A 27,423-nucleotide genomic window follows, 5' to 3' on the forward strand; every position below is an offset into this window, starting at 1 on the left:
CACCTCCTTGTGAAAGGTTTGGTGTTTAAAGATATTAATTGAAATAGGTATTAATACACTTTTCATTAGCTTATATCATTTATATATCTATATGTATACAGATACATGTTTATTCTTACATATGTGGTATCAACCTATGTAGATTCTATAACTACTCTTTATCTTTTAATCATGTAGCTTAATACATGGTGTAGAGACATTGACAACTCATTCTGTAGGAGTGATTTATTAGATGAAAATGAAGGACTTTTAAAGCAAAGGCACACTGAGAGAATAAGTGCATTAGACCTGCAAGACAGCCAGACTTCACGAGAGTAATGGTCATATCAAAACCAATGAACTGTGAAGATTAAATATGTCATGAAAAGGACCAAGTAGGACAGAAACGAAGAACGTTGTGTTATCTGATTTCAGTAGAAACTGATTCAGACCTTAACTAATGTACGAAGTTAAAGCGTGGGTTGCGATTGTAATGGTTTTTACTGTTCAGGGGAGTTCATTACAGAGTTTTGGAAAATGAGCCCTACTCTGACTGTAGACAGCTCCACTGTGCTGGAGTAACCAAACTAACCAAGGCCTTTCATCCCAGTGCATAAGACACTTCTTCAGATTGCGCAGAACCAGTCCATGGAGACAAAAGCTAATATCATGAGCTCGGCTCAGTATGTGGTACAACTGAGAGTGTGGATCATGTTTGTGGCATCTAACATTGCCCTTGGTAGCTGCCCGACAGAGATCTCTATTTGCTGGGACTCTTTGGGTACCAAAAGCTTCATTTTGATGCGTATTGCATTGCTGCAGGTCTTCTAGATAGCAAAGAAGTTGTGAATACTTGCAAGGAGTAAAAGGAGTAAAACTCAACAACTCCCCAAAGCCAAAGGGATGTGTACTTTCAGCTGAAGGAGGACTAGATGGGCTGCAGGCTCTTTGAAAACCTCACTCAGATGCAGCGTCAACCAATTGTCAAATATTGGCTTATTTTTGGTTCTTACATATCAGCCATTGCTCAGATTTCTACCTTTTGCTTTTTATCTTGTGCTAATTACTATAAATCTTACATCCTTGTGGGGAATCAGGTAAAGGGTTCTATCTGATGCTGGTTATGAGAATTAATATATGAAACTACTTCCCAGAGCCCTGATTCCTCTGCTCTCCTTTTAATATGTTGTGCAGCTTACTAGGATTGTGAGTCTTCATCCTTGAAGCATTTTTTTGTTGCCAAGAAGCTGCCTTAATGATGTGATGTTCTATCTGCCATATTAGTTGGGTTATGGTGTTCTCTGCCACCTTCACTCCATCTGAGCTGAAGATAAGGTTCAATGTAGGACTTAGGTGGTGAATCATAGAATCGTTTAGGTTGGAAAAGACCTTTAAGATCATCCAGTCCAACCATTAACCTACACTACCAAGTCCACTAAACCAATCAAGGGTAGACTAGACTAAACCATGTCCCAAAGTGCCACGTCTGCCCGTTTTTTGAACACTTCCCGGGATGGTGACTCCACCACCTCTCTGGGCAGCCTGTTCCAATGCTTGACTACCCTTTCCGTGAAGAAATTTTTCCTAATATCCAACCTAAACCTCCCCTGACGCAGCTTAAGCCCATTTCCTCTTGTCCTATCACTAACTACTTGGGAGAAGACACCAACACCCACCTCACTGCACCCTCCTTTCAGGTAGTTGTAGAGAGCAATAAGATCACCCCTCAGCCTCCTCTTCTCCAGACTAAACAACCTGTGAGACCACAGAAGCCTTTGACGGGCGAGAGGAGATGTGGGCTTTATACTTTTGGGCCTGTCAGTTTGTGTACTGAATTCTCCAGTATGACAAATCTGGAGCTTTGTCCCCAGTGGCTGCAAAATAGAAAATATAGTCAATTGGATTAATCAAATACATATTTTACAAGAATGAATGAGACAATGAGCCTTGAGACATCAGACCTTATTGGTCAGGACAGTAGCTGAGGATGTTCCTTAAGTCACAGCGCTGAACTTCTCATACAGAGATACTAAAATCTTGAGAACCACAGGAAAAAAAAAACATTGCTTGCAATGATAAACTGAAATGTGTTTTTTGAGATGTTATTGATGTGTAAGTGTTGTTGTGTGTTTTGTTATGCCTCCCAGGTGGTCATATGGATAACAACATCAGCAGCCTAGTTCAATCAGAGTGATGGGAATGGGCTTGATTAAAACAGCCAAACACCAGTTTATTAAAAATTGGAAGAGTTCTGAAATGACATTGGTAAAATATGACTCCCTTCAGCATACCCCACTGCTGCTTGTCAGGAGCTGATGTTGTTTTGATACAGTGACTGTGAAAGAAAAGAAACACCAAAGTGTCCCTAAAACTAGAATTCAATATACTCTCCAAGAAATCATTCTAGGGGTGACACATTGTACAGCGGGAAAAACTATAAACAAAGATGCATGGCAGTCTGTGTGAGAGAAGACCCAGGAAGCACAAGGTGTAGACGTGTGGATTCAGAAGGATGGTCTGCAAGGTGGGCTTATCCCAGCTGGGGGAACAAACTGCAGGAGGAAGCCTGGACTTTGGTATCTCATTTAGGGCTGTTTCTGCTTTAGCTCCGGCTCTTACACCCACAGCTGTTGCAGCAGAGCTGCATTGGGTAGTGTATTAGACTGACATTTTGGAGAGACTTGGCTCCCAGATAAGTGGACAGATGAGAAGGGAACAACGTGGCATTGGCTGGAGTGGATGTTTGGCCAATTCACACTGCTGATGTGGCATCAGGCAGCAGAGCCAAGGAATCCCAAATGATCTGTGTGTTGAGACATGAAGCCAGCAGATCAAAATCAGAATGGCAGTGAGCAGCCAGTGCCAGTTTGCCAGGAGCTTTCATAGCCATAATGAAAAACATATCCTCAGGGTATCACAGCTATCATCTTAACTGTACCGATGTCTAAGCTGTCTGTGAAGTCACGGGACCAGATCAAATAAGGACTCCAGGAAAGGAGCACCTCTGAGATACGGCAGATGGATGCATATTCTTATCTAAGGTTACTTGGGAGGTCCCTATCACTATCAATGAACTACTTTTAAAAGACAGAAATATAAAAGCTTCTCCTCTTCTGTGGAAGATCCAACTTATGAATTTAGGTCTGGTTTGTGGAAGCACTTTTGGTTTTTTTAATGTAAAAGTCTTTAATTTGGAAGATAGACAGCGTATCTTGGGAAACTGCCCTTGTCTTGGTGGATGGACACTTCTGATGCCATCTATTACCAAAGAAATAAAAACTTGTGACACTGTAAGGAGACAAATCTAGCCAAACATTTCAAAATATCCTAGATGGGAGATCAGGAGGTTCATGAGCTTTTAACCTCAGTTACATGAATGTCTTGGGAAGCATGAATCCCTGTACAAGAATTCCAGCTCCTGACTTCTGTTTGTTTGCTCTGGTTCTTCTAGAAAGAAAACCAGCCTTGAACTAAAGAAGCTATTTCTATCTTCAGCTTCCAGGCATCGGATACATTTTTTCCTTCCTTGCTACGCTGTATTGAAAAGCTTCCTGCTACTATCAATTGCTTCCTGGTGCAGTATCTACCTACTCAGTCACCATATGTTTAGGTTAAGCTTCGTGCACCTCTCATACTTTTTGGAACCCAAATCATTTCTGCAGGTCCTTTTGTAACTCTTGCTAGTGTCTCAAACCCTTGAACTTGAAATATCAGAACTGGATGCAGTAATTCAGAAGAGCTGTTACCAGATAAGGTATACAAAGATGTATGACCATTTTCTTTTGCTTATATTTTCTTTTTTTTTTTTTTTTTAACATGATACAGTTTATAATGACACATTTTGTTCCCAGCTACAGCCACATACTGAATGTTCATGATAAGTTAGACATCCACTACATCTAGTAGCTTTAGAGATGAAGGTGATAAAAAGATTTAAACCAGTTAATGCCAGTGACATTGGCATCAGCAGGTGGTAGTCAGGAGGAATGTGACCCATCTTTTTTTTATATTTGTTGTCCCCAAGAAGGAAGGTAGTCAAATAGTTTCACCAACCTGTATAGGAGAAGACTATTGCTTCTCCAGCCTCCTCCTTCATGCCCACACCGCCTTCTCTCTCAGTTCAGTCTTTCAAGCACCATCCTTGTGTGGACAAGCGAACACAGGCTCTCAAAGAGCAGAAACAACACATGCAGCAATGTGATTTTTTTGTGATGCATCCCTAGTGAAGTGTAAATTAATCTAAGGGCATCAAACATTTCTGCTTCACTTGATGATTCTCAGAGCAGGGGTATCTCATTTAAGATCAGTACGTCCACAGGTGTTTTCTTTTGCAAGGGGTAGCGTGAAAGGTCAACTTCAGAGGCCGCGCTTGTTCTTGGTGGTAATTGTGTCATCTAGGCAGTGTCTACGAGAGCAGAGCCCAAGGTCTCTGTTCCTGCCAGCCATGAACTTACCTGTCAATCAGCCTCTATATCGGCTTCTTTATCTGCCAAACGGGGATCGTGCCTTCCAAACAGGCTCAAAGTAATCTTAGCAGAATATGCCGTGCGAAGCGGTAGGATGGTCACTGCAGCGGGGTTGGGCTAGATGATCTCTAAAGGTCCCTTCCAACCCAAAGCATTCTATGATTCTATGATGCACTCTTTGGGGGAAAAAGATCACTGTGTTGATGTCAGGTCCTTAAACCTTTTGACCAAATCTTGTAGTTTTTGATGTTGTCGCATAGAAATATTAATAGAAGCAAAGGCTCCAGGGTTTGGTGCCTCACTCACAATGGACTCTCTGATTGTCGTGGTTTAGCCCCAGCCAGCAACTCAGTACCACGCAGCCGCTCGCTCACTCCCCCTACCCCGATGGGATGGGGGAGAGAATCGGAGGAGTAAGAGTGAGAAACACTCCTGGGTTGAGATAAGAATAGTTTAATAATTGAAATAAAATAAAGTAAAATAATAATAATAACAATATAATAATAATAATAGTAATAATAATATACAAAGCAAGTGATGCACAATGCAATTGCTCACCACCCGACGACCGATACCCAGACAGTTCCCGAGCAGCGGTCGCTGCTCCCCGGCCAACCCCCCCCAGTTTATATACTGAGCATGACGTCATATGGTATGGAATAGCCCTTTGGTCAGTTTGGATCAACTATTCTGGCTGTGCTCCCTCCCAGTTTCTTGTGCGCCTGGCAGAGCATGGGAAGCTGAAAAAGTCCTTGACTAGCATAAGCAGTACTCAGCAACAACTAAAAACATCAGCATGTTATCAACATTCTTCTCCTACTAAATCCAAAACACAGCACTATGCCTGCTGCTAGGAAGAAAATTAACTCTATCCCAGCCGAAACCAGGACACTGATGAAGTCAACACCTAGTCTGCTCTGCTCTGGATGAGTTTTCCAGAGCCCCTGTAGCCATGATATGTTCCATCTCAGCAGTATTTTTGCTACATGGGTCTGAAGATCCCATGCTGGCTCTGCCAGACAAACGTGAGTCCCTGCATGCTTTGGGGATTGCGCTCTGGCACACTTGCAAGGTTCCTGAGTAGGCAAGGTGAATCTAGACATGACGTTGGCCATGGCTCTGCCCGTACTGATGAGTACAGGCACTGCTAATTGGACAGTTCTCTTAATAAGTATTTAGTAGAAGACTGCAGGGCTTGGTTCATTTATTCTCATTTCTTAGTCATAATGTGTATTTTTTCAAAAATCTTTGTTTTACCTGCAGGGTAGGTGGAATCCTTCCTGCGATGCTCTGCTCTTGCAGCGTAAATGCTGCAGCCTCACTGCAAACAGTGCAGAACTGGCACGCCAGGAGCAAGCAAAATGGGAAGGCGGCTTGTGCAGGAGAAAATGGTCTTGTTTAAAAGATGCCTGACAATTACACTCAGTTGTATTTTACAACCTTTGCTCAATATATCAGACAAATCAATGCCTCAATCCAAGTGTCACTTGAAGGCAGGACTGAAGTCTCAGGCTTTTTAATTCATGTAGCATGATCAAGAAAAGCTTACTTTCAATCAAAGCAGGAGCAGCCCAACTGCAGGTGATCAAAGACCTAAGAGCTGGTGTACTGGGAAACCAAATCTTGTCTCTCACTAGCGAGCTCAGTAAGCTGCTCAGCTGGAAGTGAGGTTGCAATGGGAGACACGAAAGTTAGAAAAGAAGAGTCTCAGTCAAAAATGGAAAGTTACAGAGTGAATAGCATCTCATTTCTGGGCATTCAGTACTGAGAGCCATAAAAAAAGAGTCCTCTCTGAGCACTTGCAGCTTGTGTGGTGTTCAGATACAGGATTTGATCCTGGAAAAATGTTGTAGATTTGAAAGCTACAATTGACCTGAATGGACATAGAGCAGTGAGTTGTGTGTAGTGCCTGCTTCCCTGGGAAAATGCAAACCCACGGGCAACCATGCGGTTTGTTGTGATTCGGTTGTAGTTGTGTTCCCCATTGTAAAGAATAATGAATTCTTGTGTTGGTTTTCTTGTAGACTTGTGACCTTTGAGGGATAAAAGTTGCTTAGATTTCAGCAGGGGAAGCGAAGGCAATGCAGGGAGAGGACATTCTGACGGTGACATATCAACTCTCTTTTATGGATATAAAACATGACTGTCATTCTTGTAAAGCTGAAACACAGCGCTTTTCCATGGCAAAAGGAGTAGCGTAGTCAGGTGCGTCACTTGTCACTAATCAGGAGCATAAATCAAAATAAACTGCACTAGACTTTTGCTTCTTAGCTGGATATCAGACTGAGGAAGACGATGGGGAGGGCAGTTTCCATTTGTGCTAATTAAGCTTTCTGACAGGCAAAAATGTATCTTCGTTCACAGGGAACTACATGGTTTAGAGTGGGAGTTAATAGGCAGAAGCAGCGCTCGGAGCCCAGGGAGTGGGTGAGACTGATGCTTCCTCTGGGAGAGCGTGGGGGGCTGGTCTCCAAACACTCCCAGCAGGACCAGACGCTGCTGAGCGGAGGAGCTGGGTTTAAAGGACATCTGTGGGGGCTGAGGGAACCCGTGTTCCTCGTGCTAGCACCCGGCGTTGTGTGAAAGCTGTATTCTGGGGAAGTACAACGTGAAGCACTTCTGTGGGAAGAGGTTGGCCGGTGCTCCAGGGAGCTGCCTCTGCTAATTTGCCTCAGGGTGTGTAGCAGGAGGGGGATTGCTGTGAAGCAAATAAATAGCATGAACACTCCTGGGAGAAAGAGAGGAAACTTTTTTTTTTTTAGTCTATTGACCAGATACTGTCTTGTAAATTCCTTAACGCTGTTGTAGCATCATTAATGCTTGCAACCTAAGTGCTGCAGCATCACTAGCATTAACACTAACGAGGCTTAGTGTCTGGCTGTCTGCTTCTGATGTGGTTCAGGGCTTATGAACGACAACCCAGATGATAATTATTCAGTGGCTCGGGCACACTGAATTAGTTTCAGTCAAGCTCACCCCACGGCCAGTAGCGTCTTCTCCCCACTCAGTGCAGAAGTGACACCGCTGTCGGTGTCCCCTGCCTTTGCCGCAGGAGGCACGTGTCCCATCAGCAGTGTGCCATCCAGCCTGCTTCACGGGTCCTCCCTCTGTGCTTCCACAAGGTGCCAAATGGTGAATTCGACACTCCCAGCGACTCTGCTGGAAAAGCTGGAGCTATTGTGAGAGTTAAGAGACTTGCAGGACAGTCTTGTGCTTTTTGAAGCTGTAGGCTAATGGAATAACTCTCCTACAAATGCAGTGCTGCCTCATGGATTTCCTTTCAGATCCAGAAGTGGTTTATTTTTTACCTAATCCTTTCCTCCTTACCCTTCTTCCTCTTTGGTAACACTTCCTTTTTCATTTCTATTTTTGGTTTGTGCTTTGGGTAAACAGGCAGTGATCAAAGGGAATCTCTGAGACTCAGGAAATTTCATCTGTTTCATAATATGACATCTTCGTCTCCAGTGCCACAGGCTGAAGCCAGCTTTCCTACGTGATAGCATGTGCTCTTTGACATCTGAGCTGCAGTTCTCTAACTTAGCAGCAGAGCCAGAATTGCGCAGGAAAGATAAAAATACATGTTAATCTAGATTTTTGCCATTCTTTTCTGTCCTGAGGCACATACAGGGTATTGAAAGCCAGTGTTAGGTGAAAGGCGAGGATGAGGCTGATCGCCCTTACACCCAAAGAGGTAGGAGTGGTGTGTAACGTATTGAATGTTGCGGGGGGATGTATACCTGCCTCTAGCTGTTGTGTAGAACATGCACATTCAGGGTCCCAGTCTTGTCTGACTCAAAGAACTAAAGTAAAGAATGGATACTGCAAAATACAGTAAGGAAAATGAGTGTTGTAGGAGGATGAAAAAGTTGTCTGGACTGGTAGCCAGAGGGGACTCCTTAACCCCTGTAAAATTCTGTGACCAGCAACAAGTCCTATGGTGTTAGCTCCGCAGAGAGAAATATCAGTTTAGTTTTGGAAATTTGTCTGCAGTACATCCACCCAGGGCTTTGGCCTGGTGCAACCAGGTGAGCTCTTAATCCAATTTCAGTTGGAGCAGCTTTCAAAATACACAAGTTGCTCAGCTCCGGCTCAACAAGCCAAGCATGCAGAAGATGTACCAGTGCAATGGATTTCAGCTACTCTTTAGTAAAGGCTGAATGTCCAGGTGAACGATTGAGTTGGAAGGAGAACCCAAGCCTTTTGGTGAGAGAGCAGATGAAGGTTCATGTCACGTGAACTTTTATCTCCTTTCCGGAGGCTGAGAAAGTCTTTTCCCAGATTTGTCACTGATTATGGAGCATTTTAAATACACAATTTCCTCTACCAATCTCATAAAAATACATCTGTTGCCTTGAAGACTATGCAAACACATTTCCAAATAGTCACATTTTGTAAAGATTGCCGAGCTATTGTTTTTTTCTGACAGTAATCATTGTACTTCTTTATTAGGAATTTATGATGTTCTCCTGCCACCTTCTAGGCATGGCCTTCTTCCTTTCAGTCTCAAGGTTTGTGCCTCTCACTGGATCACAGAAATGATTGGTTTGGGATTTGGCAAAGCTGAGGTGGTGAAAACCTCAGGAAGAGGTGAAGGAGACACATCCTAAAGCAGCATTTGACAGGATAGAAACATTCTCAGTTGGTAGCAGATTGTTTTGGGAAGCTCTTGAGCTTTTTCCAGTTGCATACTGTATTCCCTTTCTCTATAGGTTTGTCCCTTCCCCGCTATATCAGATTGATTTCTGGATGTACTTACAAGGCAAAATTCAGCAGCTGTTTGTTTTTAGTTGCTTCTGGCCTTTGGAGACCCTGTTGGAGATACCTGGAGATGTTATTTTCTGGACCCTCTCCCTTCCTACAGTTCCCTTGGGAGGTCTGAACGCTTAGCACTTCTCCAGAACAGATCAAACTTTGGATCCCCCAAAATTTTGATATTAACTGTAAACATGAGCTACTAAGGAAACTACCAAGACTTTCCTACTTAAGGATTATATATTCAGAACTGAACAGACATTCATGTCAAACATGAATTTTGATGTTATTTTTAAATGACACAAACCCAAAATATTGTATTTCCAATGATGTTTTAAATAAAGCTCTTCCAGGAATCATGTATTTTTCTTTCATATTGAAAATTCAAAAGATAGTTTGGAGCTACAGCCTCATGAATTCTGAGATTTTAAAGGATCCATCAAAATGACTTGCTCTAGCCTTGGTCATAACACCTACTCCTACAGGTCGTCTCCTCGTATTTCTTCATTATGCTCACAACTGCTGTATGGATATGCGCAGTTCTTAGGTATTAGGTTTTAATTCAAACTTCTAATGATAAGTGTTAAAACTGACACAGAGCTTGGTTTAAACCCTAAATCTTTTTTGTCATTTCAGTACAGTCTCACTGAAATCACTGGACAGCCTGGGCTTTCTCTGGCCCCTAAACATGAGTAGCTACCATGGTGTTTTGTTTTCCCTTCACTCCAGTCTGGTGGCTAAAGTGGAGGAATTTAACCAAAAAAGTAAATATTTATGTCTATATTTTAATTAAGAATAGCGCTGTCATTTGTGCTGTGTCTGAGCATTCAAATCCTTCTGTTCTGAAATCCATCTCAATTTTTTTGAGAAGAAAATCCCAGCTTCCCTTCCCTTCTGAATACACCAAAAGAGTAAATCCCAACGAAAAGCTCAATTGCGTAGAGGTATGCAACAGTGTCCACAGACAAGGTGCAACTTCCAGCACTTTGCTTTCCACCTAAAAGCAAAATTTAAGGAACTGATTTTTAAATTCTCAGCACGTTCAGATACCCAAAGGATGGGAACAGTGTTCCTTAAGTGATCAGTGCTTTTCCCCTGACTTTCAGTGGCAGCTGCCATGTGCTGACTGCTGGAAAAGGTGGCTGGTCCTTGTTGGTGCTTCCAAGATAGATGAACTCTTGTAGAGATGGACAAACTGGACGTGGGTGGCTGTTCTACAGTCAGCAAAGGCATCTGTGTTTTCCTGTGAAGTAATAACCTGCCTATGGGCCAGACAGCGTAGTCTCGTTTGACAGAAATCATAAATCACAACTTTAAGCAAATTTCCATTGATGTGCAAGACAAGTATTCCAGTCTAAGGCTTATTTATAATCTTTTTTCCTTGTCCTTCTTCAGGTATTTTGAGTTTTATGAAGGGCCTTTGGAATACAACTCTACAAAATGCCTGGAATTACGGCAGGACATCATTGAGGTGAAGGTTTTGTCTATGTAAGTATGAATGAATGTTTGCTAAAAGGTTACTTTTCAGGCAGGATGAAAATCATAGCTTACAATAAGATTGTCAAAGATGCAAGGCTTAACAATCCCATCAACAGGGATCTCATCAGGGATTCCTGAGGTTCTCTTATATGTGCAAGTAGTAACATTTGAATTTGATCTGAGGTCCATTTGAAAAAAATGGAGGCATTTCACATACATTGATGCATTTTGGTCAGGTCCAGTATCACTGTTTAGAATGAAATACAGTGTAATATTATTTGCAATATTATATTCCAAGTCCTCTACTGAGGGTAATTGAAGAGTAAGAACAGCCAGACTGACTCATAACAAGTGTCTGTCTAGCCTAAGGTTTTATCATTGATAGTGGCCAGCAGTGAAGGCTAAGAAATGAAGGAGAAAGGTTAGCCTGTCCTGATAACAAATACTGGCATGGGGACTTGCTGAGTGGTAGGTGGTGACTAGACTACAGTAGTCAGAATGGAATATTGTCCACTCTGAGTGGAGAGTTCGACCTCCACAATTTCCTGCAGCAGTGAGTTTCACAAGTTAATAACACTCACTAAGAAGTAGGAAAATGTTATTCTGAGAAAAAATAAAATATCTATATTTTGTCTTTTGTAGTCCTATATGGACATCAGAAAACTAATGAGTTGAATGACATGTAGCCATGAAGCCGTAGAGATGGAATCAGGCAAAAAAGTGAGGTTGCCAATGGAGCTCGTTGGACAGAGCAAAGCAGGGTATTGTTGTGTTGCCCTTTTGCATTTTCAGCATTGGACTGAATTTAGGTGCTTAGATTATGCCTAATCCTGTACCATATCTAAACCCAGTGGTTTAGTAATCTTGCCACCAATCCACAAGGTTTATTAAGGTCTGTAAAGTGCAGAGAATCTCAATTGAAAGTGCAGCTGTACAAGTGCATAGCATTAAGCAATCAAGACTACAACAAATACAATTTGTTCCTCCAGGTCTGCATGAATTTTGAGCATGTCTCCCTCGCTGACTTTGTGCACAGAAAAATGTAGGTTATGTCCTTGTCTTCTGTATTTGGTACTGGATGAAGGATACACGAGTAACAACTTTGCACTGCTTGCTGACTTGCAGTGCTTAAAAATAAAAAGAAGGGGTGAGAATGTGACACTTCTGCCAATGTTCTGCTGAAGGTGGGGAGTTTTGAAGTGCTTTTCTGCATACTTATCAGATGGTACGGAGGACTACTCATTTCTCTTCATCTTATCCAATGGGACATAGAAAGTAGTGGACTCCTACTCAGCTGGATAGAGTTAGCCTTACTTTTACGATAGATGCCATTTGACATTAAACTCTTTTAATATGCTGGGTTCTTCTGATGCGCTTGCTTCTAATGTGCTACATTTCCTAAGTCAGCCCTTATGGTAATGGAAGATTTCCAAGTTAATGTTCTCTGGTGGGCTACAGAAAATACAATATGACCTAATTCCTTCCTGTAACTTCCACAGCCTGGGAAATCCTAAGTTCTACTCACTGTAAATATATAATTATCTTAAAAGTCTTTGCTTTATTCAAACATTCAAAGCCCTTAAGCCTGAAGAGAACTCATTAAGACCTATCAGTCTTGAAGAAATCTCAGACTTCAAAAGTTCTCAGCCAGATTATGACATTGCTCCCTAGCTCTAGATATTTGCAAGGCCTTCATTATCTCTGTTGTCCAAATACAGAAGAATATGTATGAACTTTGACACTGTCTCCCACAGCATTCTCCTTGGGAAGCTGGCAGCTCGTGGCTTAGCCAGGTGTGCTCTTCGCTGGGTAAAAAAACTGGCTGGCTGGCTGAGCCCAGAGCGTGGTGGTGAATGGAGTTAAATCCAGTTGGCAGCCAGTCACAAGTGGTGTTCCTCAGGGCTCAGTTTTGGGGCCAGTTCTGTTTTATATCTTTATCGATGATCTGATGAGTGGATTGAGTGTGCCCTCAGTAAGTTTGCAGATGACACCAAATTGGGCAGGAGTGTTGATCTGCTTGAGGGTAGGATGGCTGTGCAGAGGGATCTGGCCAGGCTGGATCGATGGGCCAAGGCTCAACAAGGCCAAGTGCCGGGTCCTGCACTTGGGTCACAACAACCCCATGCAAGGCTGCAGCCTTGGGGAAGAGTGGCTGGAAAGCTGCCTGGCCGAAAAGGACCTGGGGGTGTTGGTCGACAGCTGGCTGAACATGAGCCAGCAGTGTGCCCAGGTGGCCAAGAAGGCCAACAGCATCCTGGCTTGTGTCAGGAATAGTGTGGCCAGCAGGAGCAGGGCAGGGATCATCCCCCTGTCCTCGGCACTGGTGAGGCTGCACCTGGAATACTGTGTCCAGTTTTGGGCCCCTCAATACAAGAAAGACATTGAGTTGCTGGAGCATGTCCAGAGAAGGGCAGCAAAGCTGGGGAAGGGTCTGGAGCACAGGGCTGGTGGGGAGCGGCTGAGGGAGTTGGAGGTGTTCAGCCTGGAGAAGAGGAGGCTGAGGGGAGACCTGATCGCTCTCTACAACTGCCTGACAGGAGGGTGTAGTGAGGTGGGTGTTGGGCTCTTCTCCCAAGTAGATAACGGTAGGAAATGGGCTCAAGCTGCGCCAGGGGAGGTTTAGGTTGGATATTATGAAAAATTTCTTTACTAAAAGAGTGGTCAAACATTGGAACAGGCTGCAGAGAGGTGGTGGAGTCCCCATCCCTGGAAGTGTACAAAAAACGGGTGGACATGGCACTTGGGGATGTGGTTTAGTGGGCATGGTGGTGTTGGGTTGATGGTTGGACTGATGATCTTAGAGATCCTTTCCAACCTTAATGATTCTATTCTAGTTTTACTTTCATTAAAAAAGAATCCAGCCACCAAGCCAGGAAACCTGAAATTAATTATTACTCTCCCCTTACTTGGTTTAGTGGTGGAGTTGGTAGTGTTAGGTTAATGGTTGGACTGGATGATCTTAAAGGTCTTTTCCAACCTAAACGATTCTATGATTCTATAACTCTAAGGTAGAAGTGATTGGAATGATATCACCAAAAATGTGTCATCCTGTATCAGCCTAGTGGAAGCAGGGGTGTAATTTTTTGGTATAACTAAAAGTATATTTATTAACAGAGAGGGTGGGAGACATCCTCATGTAAAGAGCTTTTCACGTCCTCTTACCGTCACAGATGCTTATCCCTACATGTGTGCTATTGCAGTTTATAAAATGGATTTACCAACAGTGCTGTTCTGTAGGATCTCACGGATTGAGATAACCTCACCCAAATATAATCATAGTTGGCCAAATTATCTGGTTTCCTCTTTTCCAACACCCCCTCTGCTGGGCCCTTGTGCTAGGTGCAACTTTTCCCCCCAAAGCTGCTGTGGTTGCCAGACACTCATTAGCATCCCAGCAGACTGTGGACAGACTTTGGTGCAGTAAATGCTTCTTGCTGGATATTGCATTTTTTATCCTGAAGAAATGGAGAATGCCTATCAGGCAATAGAAATCAGTCCCAAACATCTGAAGAGCTCCATCAGTACCTGTGTATACATGGCTTAGAGTTGCTATGCCTGAACAGAGAAAGAAATAAAAATGATAAATTTTGCGCTGGATAGACTGACTGGTTTGCCCTATCAAAAGCCTACTGCATGCTACCCTGGTTGCGGCTGTTTTAGGAAATGAAGCCTTTGTAATAAAGTGAATTTTAATTTTCTTTCTTTTTATCTTTTAGGGTGAAACAAACCGAATTGTTTGACAGATGGAAGAGCCTACAGATGTGCAAATGGGAGATGAACGTCACAGAAGCTAATTTGTTCAAGTAAGAATGGTCCACATTAATGAGACTGAGTAAGATTTACTTTAGTTCGAGTTTAGCTTCCTGTAGAGAGATCAAACCTTCACATGTGTAGCATTATAACACTGTTACTGTTGGAGTACCATCCTTTTGAATAAATACAGACTTTTTTCTACTTTAAAAAAGTCAACAGCAGGAGTGAAAGAGAGCTCTTCTGGCACATGGGATAGTCTTCCCAGGAAAGGTACAGAATTTGGTATGGGAAAGACTTTTCCAGGTATTATTCAGACAGACATGAGGATGGAGCCAAGACTTAATGGCTACATTTAACACATCAGCCTAACTCTCTGGTGCTGTAAGATGGTAATAGCATTGGTGACACTGCAAATTTGGCCTACAAAATACTCAAACTGGATTTTTTCTGCAGTGTATTAGGTACTGTCAGACCTTGTTTATCATTTCCTTTTTTTTAATGCTCCTCAGCTATTACTCCCTGACTATCTAGATATTTTTTCTGGTCTTCGGAGACCTGTGCAGTTTGTTTTTGTAGTACTCAGTCTTTCTTCATGTGACTTCCTCTTTGCTGAATGTCCTCCACGGTCCTTTCAAGATACAACTTTACAAACTGGTCTTGTGAGGGCAATAGTAGAATGAAGCCAAAACAGTATTTGAATGTTGTATATTGGTGTATTCAAGGGCCATATTTGAGCAGGTCTAGAGAAACCACATTATTTCAGAGTAAGTGGAATATGGGCTAGGTAAGTCTGTAAGTCACTGGCATGATTCAGAGCTGTTGCTTAGAATAAGGCCCCACAACTTTCTCCCAAATTCTCTTGCATGACTCCAGGAAATAGCTGTCACGAGTTAATGAGAGAATGTGAGAATGCATGTGCTGAGTTAGTCATTAACATCTTTAAAAATAACTAATTGTCAGTCCCAGGCTCATAGAAGCTTTTCCAACATGAGCTCCACACATAAGTTTTTTAATTTATTTTTTCCTGGAAATTACTTGATGGGTAATTATCAGAGCCCATTTTGAAGTCAAAAGCCATTCAGGATTAGAGCCTACTATCTTTAAGACTGTTTGGAGTAAGAGAATTAATGACTGTGCCCTGAGTGCAAGGAGCACATTGAAGTATGGAGGCCAGCCCAGAGGTGAGAGCAATGAGAACAGACTGTCTAAAAACCATCAGGAGGACCATCACTCTCTCTCAAGCCACCAACGCTGGTACATTAAGCAAAGAACCCCTCTCCATCCTAGATAGTGCTCTGAGACAAAGAGGAGATTAAAGACTCCTGTCACTGGCTATACTTGTCCGACTGATATATCACTGCTTAAGAAACTCCCACTGGCACCTAGATGTAACCCAACCTTTGTTAGCTGGTTCCAGGAACAATAATCATGCTAGTCATGGAAAAAAAAGAAAAGTTCAGCATCTGTTTCATTTTTGTCCTATGGGACAGAGACTTTAGTGTGTGAATGTGTAGGGAAACTGTAGTCCCTTAAAAGCAGACCAAAGTCTCTGAGTTTGGAGGTAGACTAGTAGGAGGGTAAAAGGTGGTGGTCTAACAACACTGAGTTGTGGGCTTTCGACCTTTGCCAGTTCTGGACCATCAGGTGAGATGGGGAGAATCCAGCAAAAATTAAACGACAGCTGGTTAAGCAACAGGGAGGGAGGAAGTGCAAAAATCACACTAGCTTTTGTATCTGGAGCCCAAGGAAAACAATTTCCTTGACAGTCTTCCTCCATCAGATATCAGACATTTACACTAAGGAACGTGCCTCTGGAAAACCAATTGAACATTAGATTAAAGAACAACATCTCTTTTAGTTCCTTAATGCAGTACTAATGAAGAGTTTTTTTGTATCTCAAATACTACAACTCAATCCTGCTAGCTGCTTGTAATTATTTAATGTTTTCGTTATTAGAAATTATTTGTCAAGCTATTCAGTCTCAGTTGCTACCTTCATCTGATCATCATATTGTGTCATTCTGCATGAGTCAAGTATGTAATAGTAATTGGACATCACTGAAATGCTTGCATAATTCTGTATTTGCTTTCTGGTGCTTGTAATAAAGCCCAGAAAGAAGACTGGCTTATTCTTCCAACTCATAATGAGACCACATACCCAAGAGGCAAGGTGTTTCATCTAGGTTATTTGAGAACCATTTGGCTTTGCCTTCACGTTTGTGCATTTGCCATGATATGTATTTTTCATTAAAGGTATAAGATGCATTGAGAGAGAAACAAACTGGCTCTGAAGTAAGAGTAAGCAGAAGTCAGGACTGTCAGTTCCACCAGTAAAAGGACAAAAGCAAAGATGGGAGCTAAAAAATGGACCCCTTTTTTTCCTGTTTAAATTTCATATCAGAGCTGAATAGGTTTTCTTTCATGCCAAGAATCCTATTTTTGAGATTTCAAAACAGTCCTTGCTTACATTGGGATACCTGCCATTTTGTCCCAGCAACAAAGAAAATTTTTGGCCATTTGGCTGAGATTTTGGAGTTGTAGCCATGACCAGTCTGCCTGGCACCCATCTGTTGGGGCCACATCATCTTCCCAATGCATATATGCAAGGTCAAAGGCAAAACTAAGACCTTTAAAAGTTTTTTTGTAATCAAAGTGCCGTGCTCCACAGTAGTCTGGTAAGTGAGATAGTGTCTTTAGTTTTTGCTGTGTTTAAGTCCCTGCCCTGCCAAGCTTCCACACCCCCAGATGAATATTTTAACCCCTGTGTTTCCTGCCCAGTGATGAGTAAATAATTTACAAAAAGTCGAAGACCTCTAAAGCAGGGAGGGACTAATTCATTAGGATGGTTTCCCCATGATACTGGGGGCAGAAGCTCAGCTTTGAGGTCTGGAGCAGGGCAGAATTTGCACATGTATTTCCTGCAGCCTAGAAGAGACAGGTACAAGGATTTAATTTCTTCTGGTTTTTGTTTTTGTTTTTTTTTTTTTTTTTACCATAAGTTCCTCAGTCAGGCAAAATTTCACCGAATCTGAAATTCTCTAAAGGAAAATCCAGCAAAACACCATTTTACCCCTTCTACAGCTACGACATTTCTTTTTGCTGAAAAATACCTTGTTAGGAGTGATAGTAATTGCAAATCCTAAAGCATGCTGTCGGCTCCTTGATCTTATTTCTCTCTTTTTCATTTTACAGGTCTACTTTGTCGAGGTGTTGCAATGCCCCTGCCTTTCTGTTCACCACCCAGAAAAATACTCCCTTGGGAACTAAACTGAAATATGAAGTGGATACTAGTGGAATCTTCCATATCAACCAAGAAATCTTCAAAATGTTTCCAAAGGTGCCTCATGCCTCTGTCCATTTGCAGAATCAACTTCACTCTACTTGCTGCATTAGATGTTATCCTATAGCCAAGCATTTAGCAGTTGGCTGTTTGACATTTCTACAAACTTCATTGCTTATACTTTGAAAATACTTATTTTTTATATGATACTTTAGCTGATTATCCTATTTTCTAGTAGTTGTCTGCTCTAGTATGCAATATATATGCATATTCCTGCAGAATGTTACTGATCTAGCAGCAAAGTGGCTAATGAAATAACTTAAGAAAGCTGAATAAAAGAGGCATTTACTGATCAGAACTTTTAAAAAGTACAATACTCATGTACAATAAATCCAACATTTGGGGTAGGTCTGCTTCTTTAGGAGCATGATTATTTTATAATTCATGTTCACAATGACTAACTATTTTTATACTTATTTCTGTTTGCAGCTTATCTGTGAACAGGATGCACAATTTTTAAATATATTCATCACAATGATTATTCAAAACCTTTTCAGCAAATAATCCTTGCCCTGAGGGTCATTCAAAGTTATAACCGGTGGGCAATTCCCATTGCACATAGTGACGAATGTGTAGCAATGGGCTTATGTGACTACTGATTTATCATGGGGCACACCTCATGAATTTAAAATGGTGTATTTGGAGGGGATAACTGAAATGTATCCCTTTCAGAAAGTCGGAAAAATATTCAAGTTAAGTACTTAGATTTGTGTCATTAACGTTGTCCTTTAGGGTCTAACCACTTTTAATCCGTTTGCTTTCAGAGCACTACTAAGAGGTAGGGTAGCGCCGTTATCTAAATGTGCACATGGGGAACTGGGGCAGAGCAGGGGAAAAGCTCAGATCCAGGAAAGCACTTTAGCATCTAGAGATGTGCAAAAAAGGGTACATCTAAGTCCAGGAGTATTATCCTCAAAACCCTGCCTGCTGGCAGAGATGAATGCATGAAAGACTCGCTGCCTATGCTTTTGCTAGGAGCGTCCTATAGCTGCTGTTGTATTTATCCAGGTGTGGCTTGAGGATGCTTTGCAGGCTCTGTCCCATGCCAAAGTGCATTTGGGATTCACTGGGCAGCAGTTATGTGGCCAAAGCCACCCTCTGCCTAGGAGCAGGGCTGCAGCGTGGTGAATGTAGGAGATAAAGGGCTGAAAGCACAAGAGCAAGACTGTAAGGGCAAAAGCCTTGCGCTGAGTGTGGAGACCTGGCTTCTGATCTCTCTTTCAGGACTGCTGAGGCATTTTTTGTTAAAAAATCTCTGAATAAAGCACAGACAACTATATTGCCTCTCTGTTAGACAGCGGCTGCTTTTCTCTGACATGTGTAATTGCATGCCCTTTTGCCTCGTGCCGTATGAATGCTATGGAAAGATCCTGGGAATAATCACACAGAAACGTCATGCCACTATCACATCTCGCTGTAGTTTGCGGTATGAAATTATCGATAAAATATGGATGTACGAAAACGAGCGCATCTCTACATATTCATAAGGTGTGGCGCGGCCCCGTTCTGCGTCACAACCCTCTCACCCTAACAGCCCAGTTCTGTTTTCAGAGATGTGACTTTCACTCTCTCCTGCTTCGGCAGCAGCTGCATGTCTACATATGAAGACAGAATTTTGCCCAAGGATTTGGAAGATGTGTCCTACACAAGTCCAAAAAGGTGTCTGACCAAAGGCTCTAGGCGCTGCTGGTAGTACAAGTGCTAGTTAATAATCATTGAAACTATTAATACAATTAGTGGTAGCAAGCACTAAATTTTGGGCTAGGTTCTGATAAATAGCTGTAATGTGCTGTCTGACTCAGAAAGACCTCTCGGGCTTTACTAGCTGCTCTGGAACTATGTGTGCAGAATTCTCAAAAGCAGGACATCAGAGCCTGAGAAGTGAGCAGTTTGCAGGCAGCTCAGAAGGCAACGCCTGGGGTACGCTAATTTTATGGTTCATGCCCTCATGTGGAAATCAGAAGGGAAAGCAAGATTGTAAAATGACTTCTCCCGTTATTAAGCCTGGACAAAACCAGGTTATTGCTTTTTTTTCCCTCTGAGTTAGTTGCCCATACTATCTCTAATTGCACAGAAAACAATCCCATCCATTTATGTGCCCCATGGGAATATTACGGGCCAGAACCAGTGTCAACTTCCTATGATTAGTGCATCTGCAACAAGATGCAGCTGCACACAAAAAAAGGAAAAAGTAAAAAAAAGACCTGTTGCCTCCACGTTTCAGGATATTTAACTGTTTCCTTGCTGTGGTGTTGCAGGATATGCCATACCACCGCTCCCAGTTTAAGAAATGTGCGGTGGTTGGGAACGGAGGAATTCTGAAGAACAGCAGATGCGGCCGAGAGATTGACAGTGCAGACTTCGTGTTTCGGTAATCACTACAGTACCATTTTTCTTTTTGCCTTTTTTAATGACAAATAAAGGATTGCAAAGCTATTCTCTCTCACATGGAAACATAGGATTTGCCAAACTGGCCATACCAAGCCTGCTTCTTGCACAAAAAGCGATGTTTCGAAAAAAACACCTCACCGTATAATATTTATTTAAAAATTACACTGTGAGGAATTATTTCTCCCTAACTCCATGTGGTTAATCATTGACTTACTGACAAAGTTGGATGTCCTCATTCAGGACATCCCCTGTTACTCAGGCTGTGGATTTATCCTTCCGTGGACATTAGCCCAGGAGCAGTGTCCTGTGAATGCGGCCATAATTTTCTGGGGCAGTTCTGAACCAGACGTACAACCTCTATTGCACGACAAGCAGCTTGGCCAGATGTTAATAGCTCCATGCTGTGCAGCTCACATGCCTTGGAGGTGTTTCTGAAGTAGTGCAGAGCTCAAATGCTGAATAATATGAGTTACAGTAATCAGTACTGTAGACTCCAGGGTGTGTAAAGATACCTGAATAACTTTGAAGGTTGAGTGTCTTCATATTATGCTCCCGACCATATGTGGAGTTACTGAGGTTTTGCATAGACTGGGGTGTCCCATGACTTGCATCCCTGGATAACGGAGTTTAGCAGCACTTTCATCATCCTTAATATATATGGAAAAGACTTTTTTAATTATTGTATTGGGTTTGAGTGGCAAGGTTGTGGTAGCGGGGGGGGGCTGCAGGGGTGGCTTCTGTGAGAAGCTGTCAGAAGCTTCCCCCATGTCCCACAGAGCCAACGCCAGCGGCTCCAAGATGGAGATAACATCTCTCTTGTAACATGGCTCTGGGATAACAGATTTAAGAAGGGGAAAATGTTGCTGCGCAACAGCAACTGCAGCTGGAGAGAGGAGTGAGCACATGTGAGAGGCACAACTGCAGACCCCAAGGTCAGTGCAGGAGGAGGGCAGGCGGTGCTCCAGGCACGGAGCAGAGATTCCCCTGCACCCCTGGTGCAGCCCCTGGCGAGGCAGCTGTGCCCTGCACCCATGGGGGCCCACGGGGGAGCAGAGATCCCCCTGCACCCGGGGAGGAGCCCACGCCGGAGCAGGGGATGTGCCCGGAGGAGGCTGTGAGCCCGTGGGAAGCCCGTGCTGGAGCAAGCTCCTGGCAGGAGCTGTGGCCCCGTGGGGAGAGGAGCCCAGGCTGGAGCAGGTTTGGTGGCAGGGCTGGGGACCCCGCGGGGGACCCACGCTGGAGCAGGCTGCTCCTGAGGGGCTGCACCCTGGGGAGGGACCCACGCTGGGGCAGTTCGTGAAGAGCTGCACCCGTGGGAAGGACCCACGCTGGAGCAGTTCATGGAGGACTGTCTGCCGTGGGAGGGACCCCACGCTGGAGCAGGGGAGGAGTGTGAGGAGCCCTCACCTGAGGAGGAAGGAGCGGCAGAGACGATGCGTGATGAACTGACCCCAACCCCCATTCCCGTCCCCCTGTGCCACTCAGGGGGAGGAGGGAGAGAAAATTGGGAGTTGAGCCTGGGAAGAAGGGAGGGGTGGGGGGAAGGTGTGTTAAGATTTTTTTAATTTATTTCTCATTATCCTACTCTGATTTGATTGGTAATAATTTAATTAATAAATTAAATTAATTTTCCCCAAGTTGAGTCTGGTCTGCCCGTGATAGTAATTTCTGAGTGATCTCCCTGTCCTTACCTCACCTCACGAACCTTTTGTTAGATTTTCTCTCCCCTGTCCAGCTGAGGAGGGGAGCGATAGAGCGGCTGTGGTGGGCACCTGGCCTCCAGCCAAGGTCAACCCGCTGCAATTATTCATATGCATGACTAATCCCTCTCTAAATCCTGTTAAGCTCTTTTCCCAGGCCATGGCATATGACAGCTAGCTCAGAGATTCATGACCTGTTCTGTAGAAAAGAAAAATCTTTTTAGTTCTGTTGGCCTATTTTCTGATCTTAGGTACGTTCCTGTCAGTTTAGAATAACTGTGCATAAATCAATGAATTTCTCTGATTGCATAGCAGCAAAAAGTAGGTCAGATTTTGGCTCATTGCATTCTTAATTTAATTTGGCATCAAATGAGAAATAAAATTTTACCGATCCTACCTTCAGTATTTGTTATTTTCAGACCCCTTGCGTCTGCCTCTTGTGCCCATTTTATAGAAAAATATTGCCTTATTTTAATCTGTGAAACAGTCAAGGCTTCACATAATTTGCTTCTTAAAAGCCTATATGCATTAAATTCTTGTTGTAGATTCCCTTGTATTGTGCTAGATCACAGCTATCAGTATGGTTGAAATGAAAGGTACCTTTTACACATGGGGATGACAAACTGTTGAGTGGAAGTGGGAATATGGGAAGCGGACGTCATCATTTATATATAAGAACTTTCAATGGAGGTCCCTCTTTACCGCTGTTGCTCTTTCTTGAACTGTACCACAACTGCATAAAAAGAGCAGATCAGAGAGTACAGAACTTAGAAATTGCTTTTGGTACCAGTAATTAATTAAGTAGAGGCTCAGGTAGAACTGCAATATGAATAAGTACACAGTACTTGTGCAAAAAACCTACTGGTTCGCCACCTCCAAAACGTATGGGACCAGCATTATAGAATCATCGAATCGTTTAGGTTGGAAAAGAGCTTTAAGATCATCCAGTCCAACCATTAACCTACACTACCAACTCCACCACTAAACCAATTAAGGGGAGAGTAGTAATTTCATGTTTCCTGGCTTGGTGGCTGGATTCTTTTTTAATGAAAGTAAAACTAGGAATCATTAAGGTTGGAAAGGACCTCTAAGATCATCAGTCCAACCATCAACCCAACACCCCCATGCCCACTAAACCATGTCCCCAAGTGCCATGTCTACCCGTTTTTTGAACACCTGCAGGGATGGGGACTCCACCACCTCTCTGGGCAGCCTGTTCCAACACTTGACCACTCTTTCCGTGAAGAAATTTTTCCTACTATCCAATCTAAACCTCCCCTGACGCAGCTTGAGGCCATTTCCTCTCATCCTATCGCTAACTACTTGGGAGAAGAGCCCAACACCCACCTCACTGCACCCTCCTGTCAGGAGCTGCAGAGCGATAAGGTCTCCCGTCAGCCTCCTCTTCTCCAGGCTGAACAAAAAGACATGCACAAAGACATGCTAGTGTTTAAGAGCTTAAGGGCTGCTGACATCAACTTTAAAGTACAGCTTGTCTTTAAGGTCAGGTCTGAACACATCCACTTTCCAGTCTGACACCAGTTCACCAAACTGTCAGGAATCACCATCTTGGTCACCAGCAAAACAATTCTTTAAAATATTTCAAAAAATGCCTATGGAGCACTGCTAACATTCAGTGATACTTTCAGGACACCTGGGAAAATATTTTATTGTCAGGAAGCTTGTGGCCAGCAGGATGCAAACAAGATTTTTCTATGAAATAAATTGTGATAGCAATTAATTATAGTACAATAGAATATATAAAATACACACACAAATTGCATTTACTAGTTGTTATTGTCTATCTCCATCTACTGGCCAGAGTGGAGATCTGTGATGAAACATTGGGTGCATTTCTAGATGGGACCACTCTCTTTGCAGGGACAAATTTTTGGAGTCCTATGATAAAACTACAGTTTATGCAAATTGTATAATTTTAATAAGGAATTGTCACTTTCAACAAATTCAGTCTGTCTTAATCGTGGTGGAAATGTGCTGTTTGAAAATATTGAAGGTGAATATTTGAAAACCTTTTTCAAATATAATCTAACGAGCACAGTGCTAGTTGGAACTGAGGGTGCTAGAGGACTTCAGAAGGGTGTTGTATGACCTAGCAGAGAAAAGTGCTGGAAATAACATTGCCTACGAGAAGGATGAGGTGGCTAAAAAAAATTCTGTGACCTGATAAAGAGGGACTCTCTGGGAGGTAGACGTGAACCTCCTGAGTCTGAGAAGGACTTTGAAGGATTTTTTTGCGTTCCTCTGCTCCCCAACATGCCCTCTCCCTGTGACTGAGAAATGATGATGGCAGCTGAACTGTAGTATTGTGACAACACTGAGCATGGCTTACCCTAAATACCTTCACGGTTTTCTGCTATTCAGCCCTGATCTTCAAAAATATGGAGATGTTTGGGAATTATTTTTGGGAAGTGTTTTTGAGATGTGGGGATTTTAACAGTGATGGGTTTTATTGCGGCTTGTAGATCACTTCAAAAAGTTCTCAAGATGCCAGCAAGTATCTAACGCTAGCTTAAACTGAGTGTAAAACTAGTTGCAAGGCCTCTTATGTTGCCTCCGATAACACATGCTGAATCTTTGGTTTTTAGCTGGGTTTCCTATGGAGGTGAAGCCTGTGTGATAGCTTGTGTGTATGTGTGTGTGTCTCAGTAACTTCAGCATCTCTTGAGCGATGCTCTAGATTTTGTGAGATGATGAATCTAGGTCAAGGCCAAGGTGAGTGGAGGCTGGGCAAAGTCCAGGTTTGCAAATCTTCACAAGTTTGCTCCTAATAGCTTTGACATCCTCTGGTGAATCTGTAGAGTCAGAATTGCTGCTCTTACACTGCGCTGGGAGGTACAAAGGGAAAAGGGAGGGAAGCAGATAGTTTTGGATTAATTAGGACTGGACTGATTTGTCTCTTGTGGAGCATTTCCCCCAAATCCTCTTGGATATGAAACAAAGCATGTTAAAGGCAATGTTATAGACATAGTTTATCTATTAATTATGAAACACAGCTCAGCTATTGCTGAGGAAGTCTTTGATTTTATAGGCTGATTGTCCTTGGGGCTTCATCCTGTTTCTCATCCTAAAGTGCCGAAGTAAATAGCTGAACTGTTTTTAAGGAAGCAAAATGAGTGAGCTTTGGCTACATCTGCAAAAAAGGGTCATCTCTCACAGAGTCGGGGAAGAAGAGAGGTCTTCATTCAGCCCCTAAGAACTTGTTATTTTAATGCACATTTTGGGCATCAACATGTTTTGATACAATGTTAAATTCTCAATCTGTTTCTAGATTTGCTGCTTGAAAGAAATGTTTATATCAATTCTACTTTCTAGTCCTGAAAAGGTGGAAGGAATTTTTTAACTTTCTTACTAATTTCTTTCCTTTATAGATGCAATTTGCCTCCTATATCTGAGAAATACTTTACGGACGTTGGGGTAAAGACGGATGTCGTGACTGTCAATCCCAGTATAATTACTGAGAGGTCATTTCTGGTTTTTGTATTTTCATCTCCTATTGCTTTTCCAAATCTACGTTTCACTAAATTGTAACTGTTACAGAGAACTTTTTTCCCCAGTATTACTTTAAACTGATACTATGAATCATACATTTCATTCTGAATTGAAGTTATGCAGCATATAGAATCTGTAGCAACTTATAGAAGTGTGTTAAACACATAGGCCTGTACATTGATAACAGAAAGCGGGAAGCTGATGAGCTAAAATCCTAACAGCAGAGCCATGCTTCCCCTGGGAGTCCTGCACTGTGCTGGCAAGCCCCAGGCAAACGTATTGGACACATTAGGGTGGGAGCAACTGCTTTCCATCCTAAATGCTTAAATAAAGTAGGACACATAGTCATATGTTTTTTAAAAAATGCCAGTTAAACTTTGTAGCCAGGATTGACTAAGTGATTTTAATTTTAAATTTGTTAATACCTTAATGCCACCGGGCTGACAAGTTTGGGACCATGGGGCTAATTCCTGCTTTCCTTTCTTGCTGGGGGAACGTGTTTCTTTTCTTGAGCAACATAAAATCATTTGCTTGCATTGTGGATTTATTTTAAATGTTACAGTTAGTCATTTTAGAAATGTTTTTGCTCTGCTTTGGTATTTGCCACTTTTTATACAGTTCTGCACTGCATAGTGCACTATACAGCTAAGCAAACCTTGGAAAAATTACATACTTCTCATAATAAAATGAGAAGTGAGACATGATCAGAAATGTCTACAAAGTTTGTCCACTGTTTAATGAATGTATTGCCAAAAGAGGAGAGAAAATGTGTTTTTTTAATCCCCTGCATTTTTGTCCTACATTTCATACTGACACTTTAGCTACAAATCTAAATATATTCCCCTTTCAATTATGTCTGTATCAGAAACATTTCAATAAAAGCCCATTGGAGTTTTCTTGTCTGCTGGGTCCAGACTGAGTCCGCGCTGGTCTGACCATCACTCGCATCCTTTTCCTTTTAGATTTCATAAGCTGGAGAAATGGAGGAAACCCTTCTATGACGTGCTCCAGGTCTACGAGAACGCTTCCGTGCTCCTGCCAGCTTTCTACAACACTCGCAACACGGACGTCTCAATCCGGGTCAAATACGTCCTGGATGATTTTGAATCTCAGCAAGCCGTTTATTACTTTCATCCCCAGTATCTCATCAACGTCTCACGCTACTGGCTCGGCCAAGGGGTGCGGGCCAAGCGGATTAGCACGGGACTGATCCTCGTGACTGCTGCCCTGGAGCTCTGCGAAGAGGTGCACCTTTTTGGCTTTTGGGCCTTCCCCATGAACCCCTCAGGGATTTTTATAACTCACCACTACTATGACAATGTGAAACCTCGCCCTGGTTTTCATGCTATGCCCTCAGAAATCTTCAACTTCCTCCACATGCACAGCAAGGGGATCCTGAGGGTTCATACAGGGACCTGTAGCTGCTGTTGACAGGGACATTTCTTCCCCTGAGGAAAAAGTGTAACAGGAACTCGATGCCTGTGTATGATGTAGGAGGTTTTATTACACCCTGAGATTATGCAATAATTGTTTGATATAAATTTCCTCAAGGCATTGCATCCCGTAAGATCTAGGATACCAGCTTCTTTCCTGCTAGCAGAGTTGGGTCCGTAACAGTGTGGGAGAAGCAAAACTCCTCTGTCCCAGGGTTATACACTGTCCTGGAAAGCAAGTCAGATAAGAAGCACATTTCCAATAGGTTTAGGGATAAACAGAGCACATGAATATAGTTATCATTTCACTATGAAGAAAAGTACCAGACTTTTGAGGAGAATCAGTGGTGGACAATTTTAGCATAGACTGTAGGACTTTACATAGGTTTCTGAATCGAGCACCTTGGGCCATTGCCAGATTTTATTGAAAGCACTGTTCTCTGGCATTTGGGCTTTTGGAAATACTCTTTAGCATTTTGGTTTTAAAGGAAAGTAGATAACTTGAGGTCTTTGTTCTGGTATGTCACAAAGTATTGGTGAAAAATAGCAGATAGATGGAATAAACGCGATCACTTTATGAAAATTTTCAGCCAGGATGGAAGAGAATGTTAAACTCCCATT

At 42.6% G+C, this 27,423-nt stretch overlaps 1 protein-coding gene across 3 annotated transcripts in view; it reads left to right on the top strand.

Annotated features, from left to right (window-relative positions):
* ST8SIA5 (ST8 alpha-N-acetyl-neuraminide alpha-2,8-sialyltransferase 5) overlaps window positions 1-26,800 on the top strand; it is a 44,615-nt gene extending 17,815 nt beyond the window's left edge. For 2 of the 3 annotated variants that reach the window (XM_075726822.1, XM_075726824.1), the window contains 6 exons: window positions 10,593-10,685; window positions 14,393-14,479; window positions 17,621-17,765; window positions 20,027-20,139; window positions 25,249-25,341; window positions 26,332-26,800. In XM_075726822.1, coding sequence (XP_075582937.1) covers window positions 10,593-10,685; window positions 14,393-14,479; window positions 17,621-17,765; window positions 20,027-20,139; window positions 25,249-25,341; window positions 26,332-26,800 — 1,000 coding nt within the window. The remainder of the gene's footprint in view (window positions 1-10,592; window positions 10,686-14,392; window positions 14,480-17,620; window positions 17,766-20,026; window positions 20,140-25,248; window positions 25,342-26,331) is intronic. The other variant, XM_075726825.1, reaches the window with a different exon arrangement.
* The last annotated feature ends 623 nt before the right edge of the window (window positions 26,801-27,423 follow it).

This window comes from Pelecanus crispus, chromosome Z, assembly GCF_030463565.1.
Source record: "Pelecanus crispus isolate bPelCri1 chromosome Z, bPelCri1.pri, whole genome shotgun sequence".
NCBI classification, from domain to species: domain Eukaryota; kingdom Metazoa; phylum Chordata; class Aves; order Pelecaniformes; family Pelecanidae; genus Pelecanus; species Pelecanus crispus.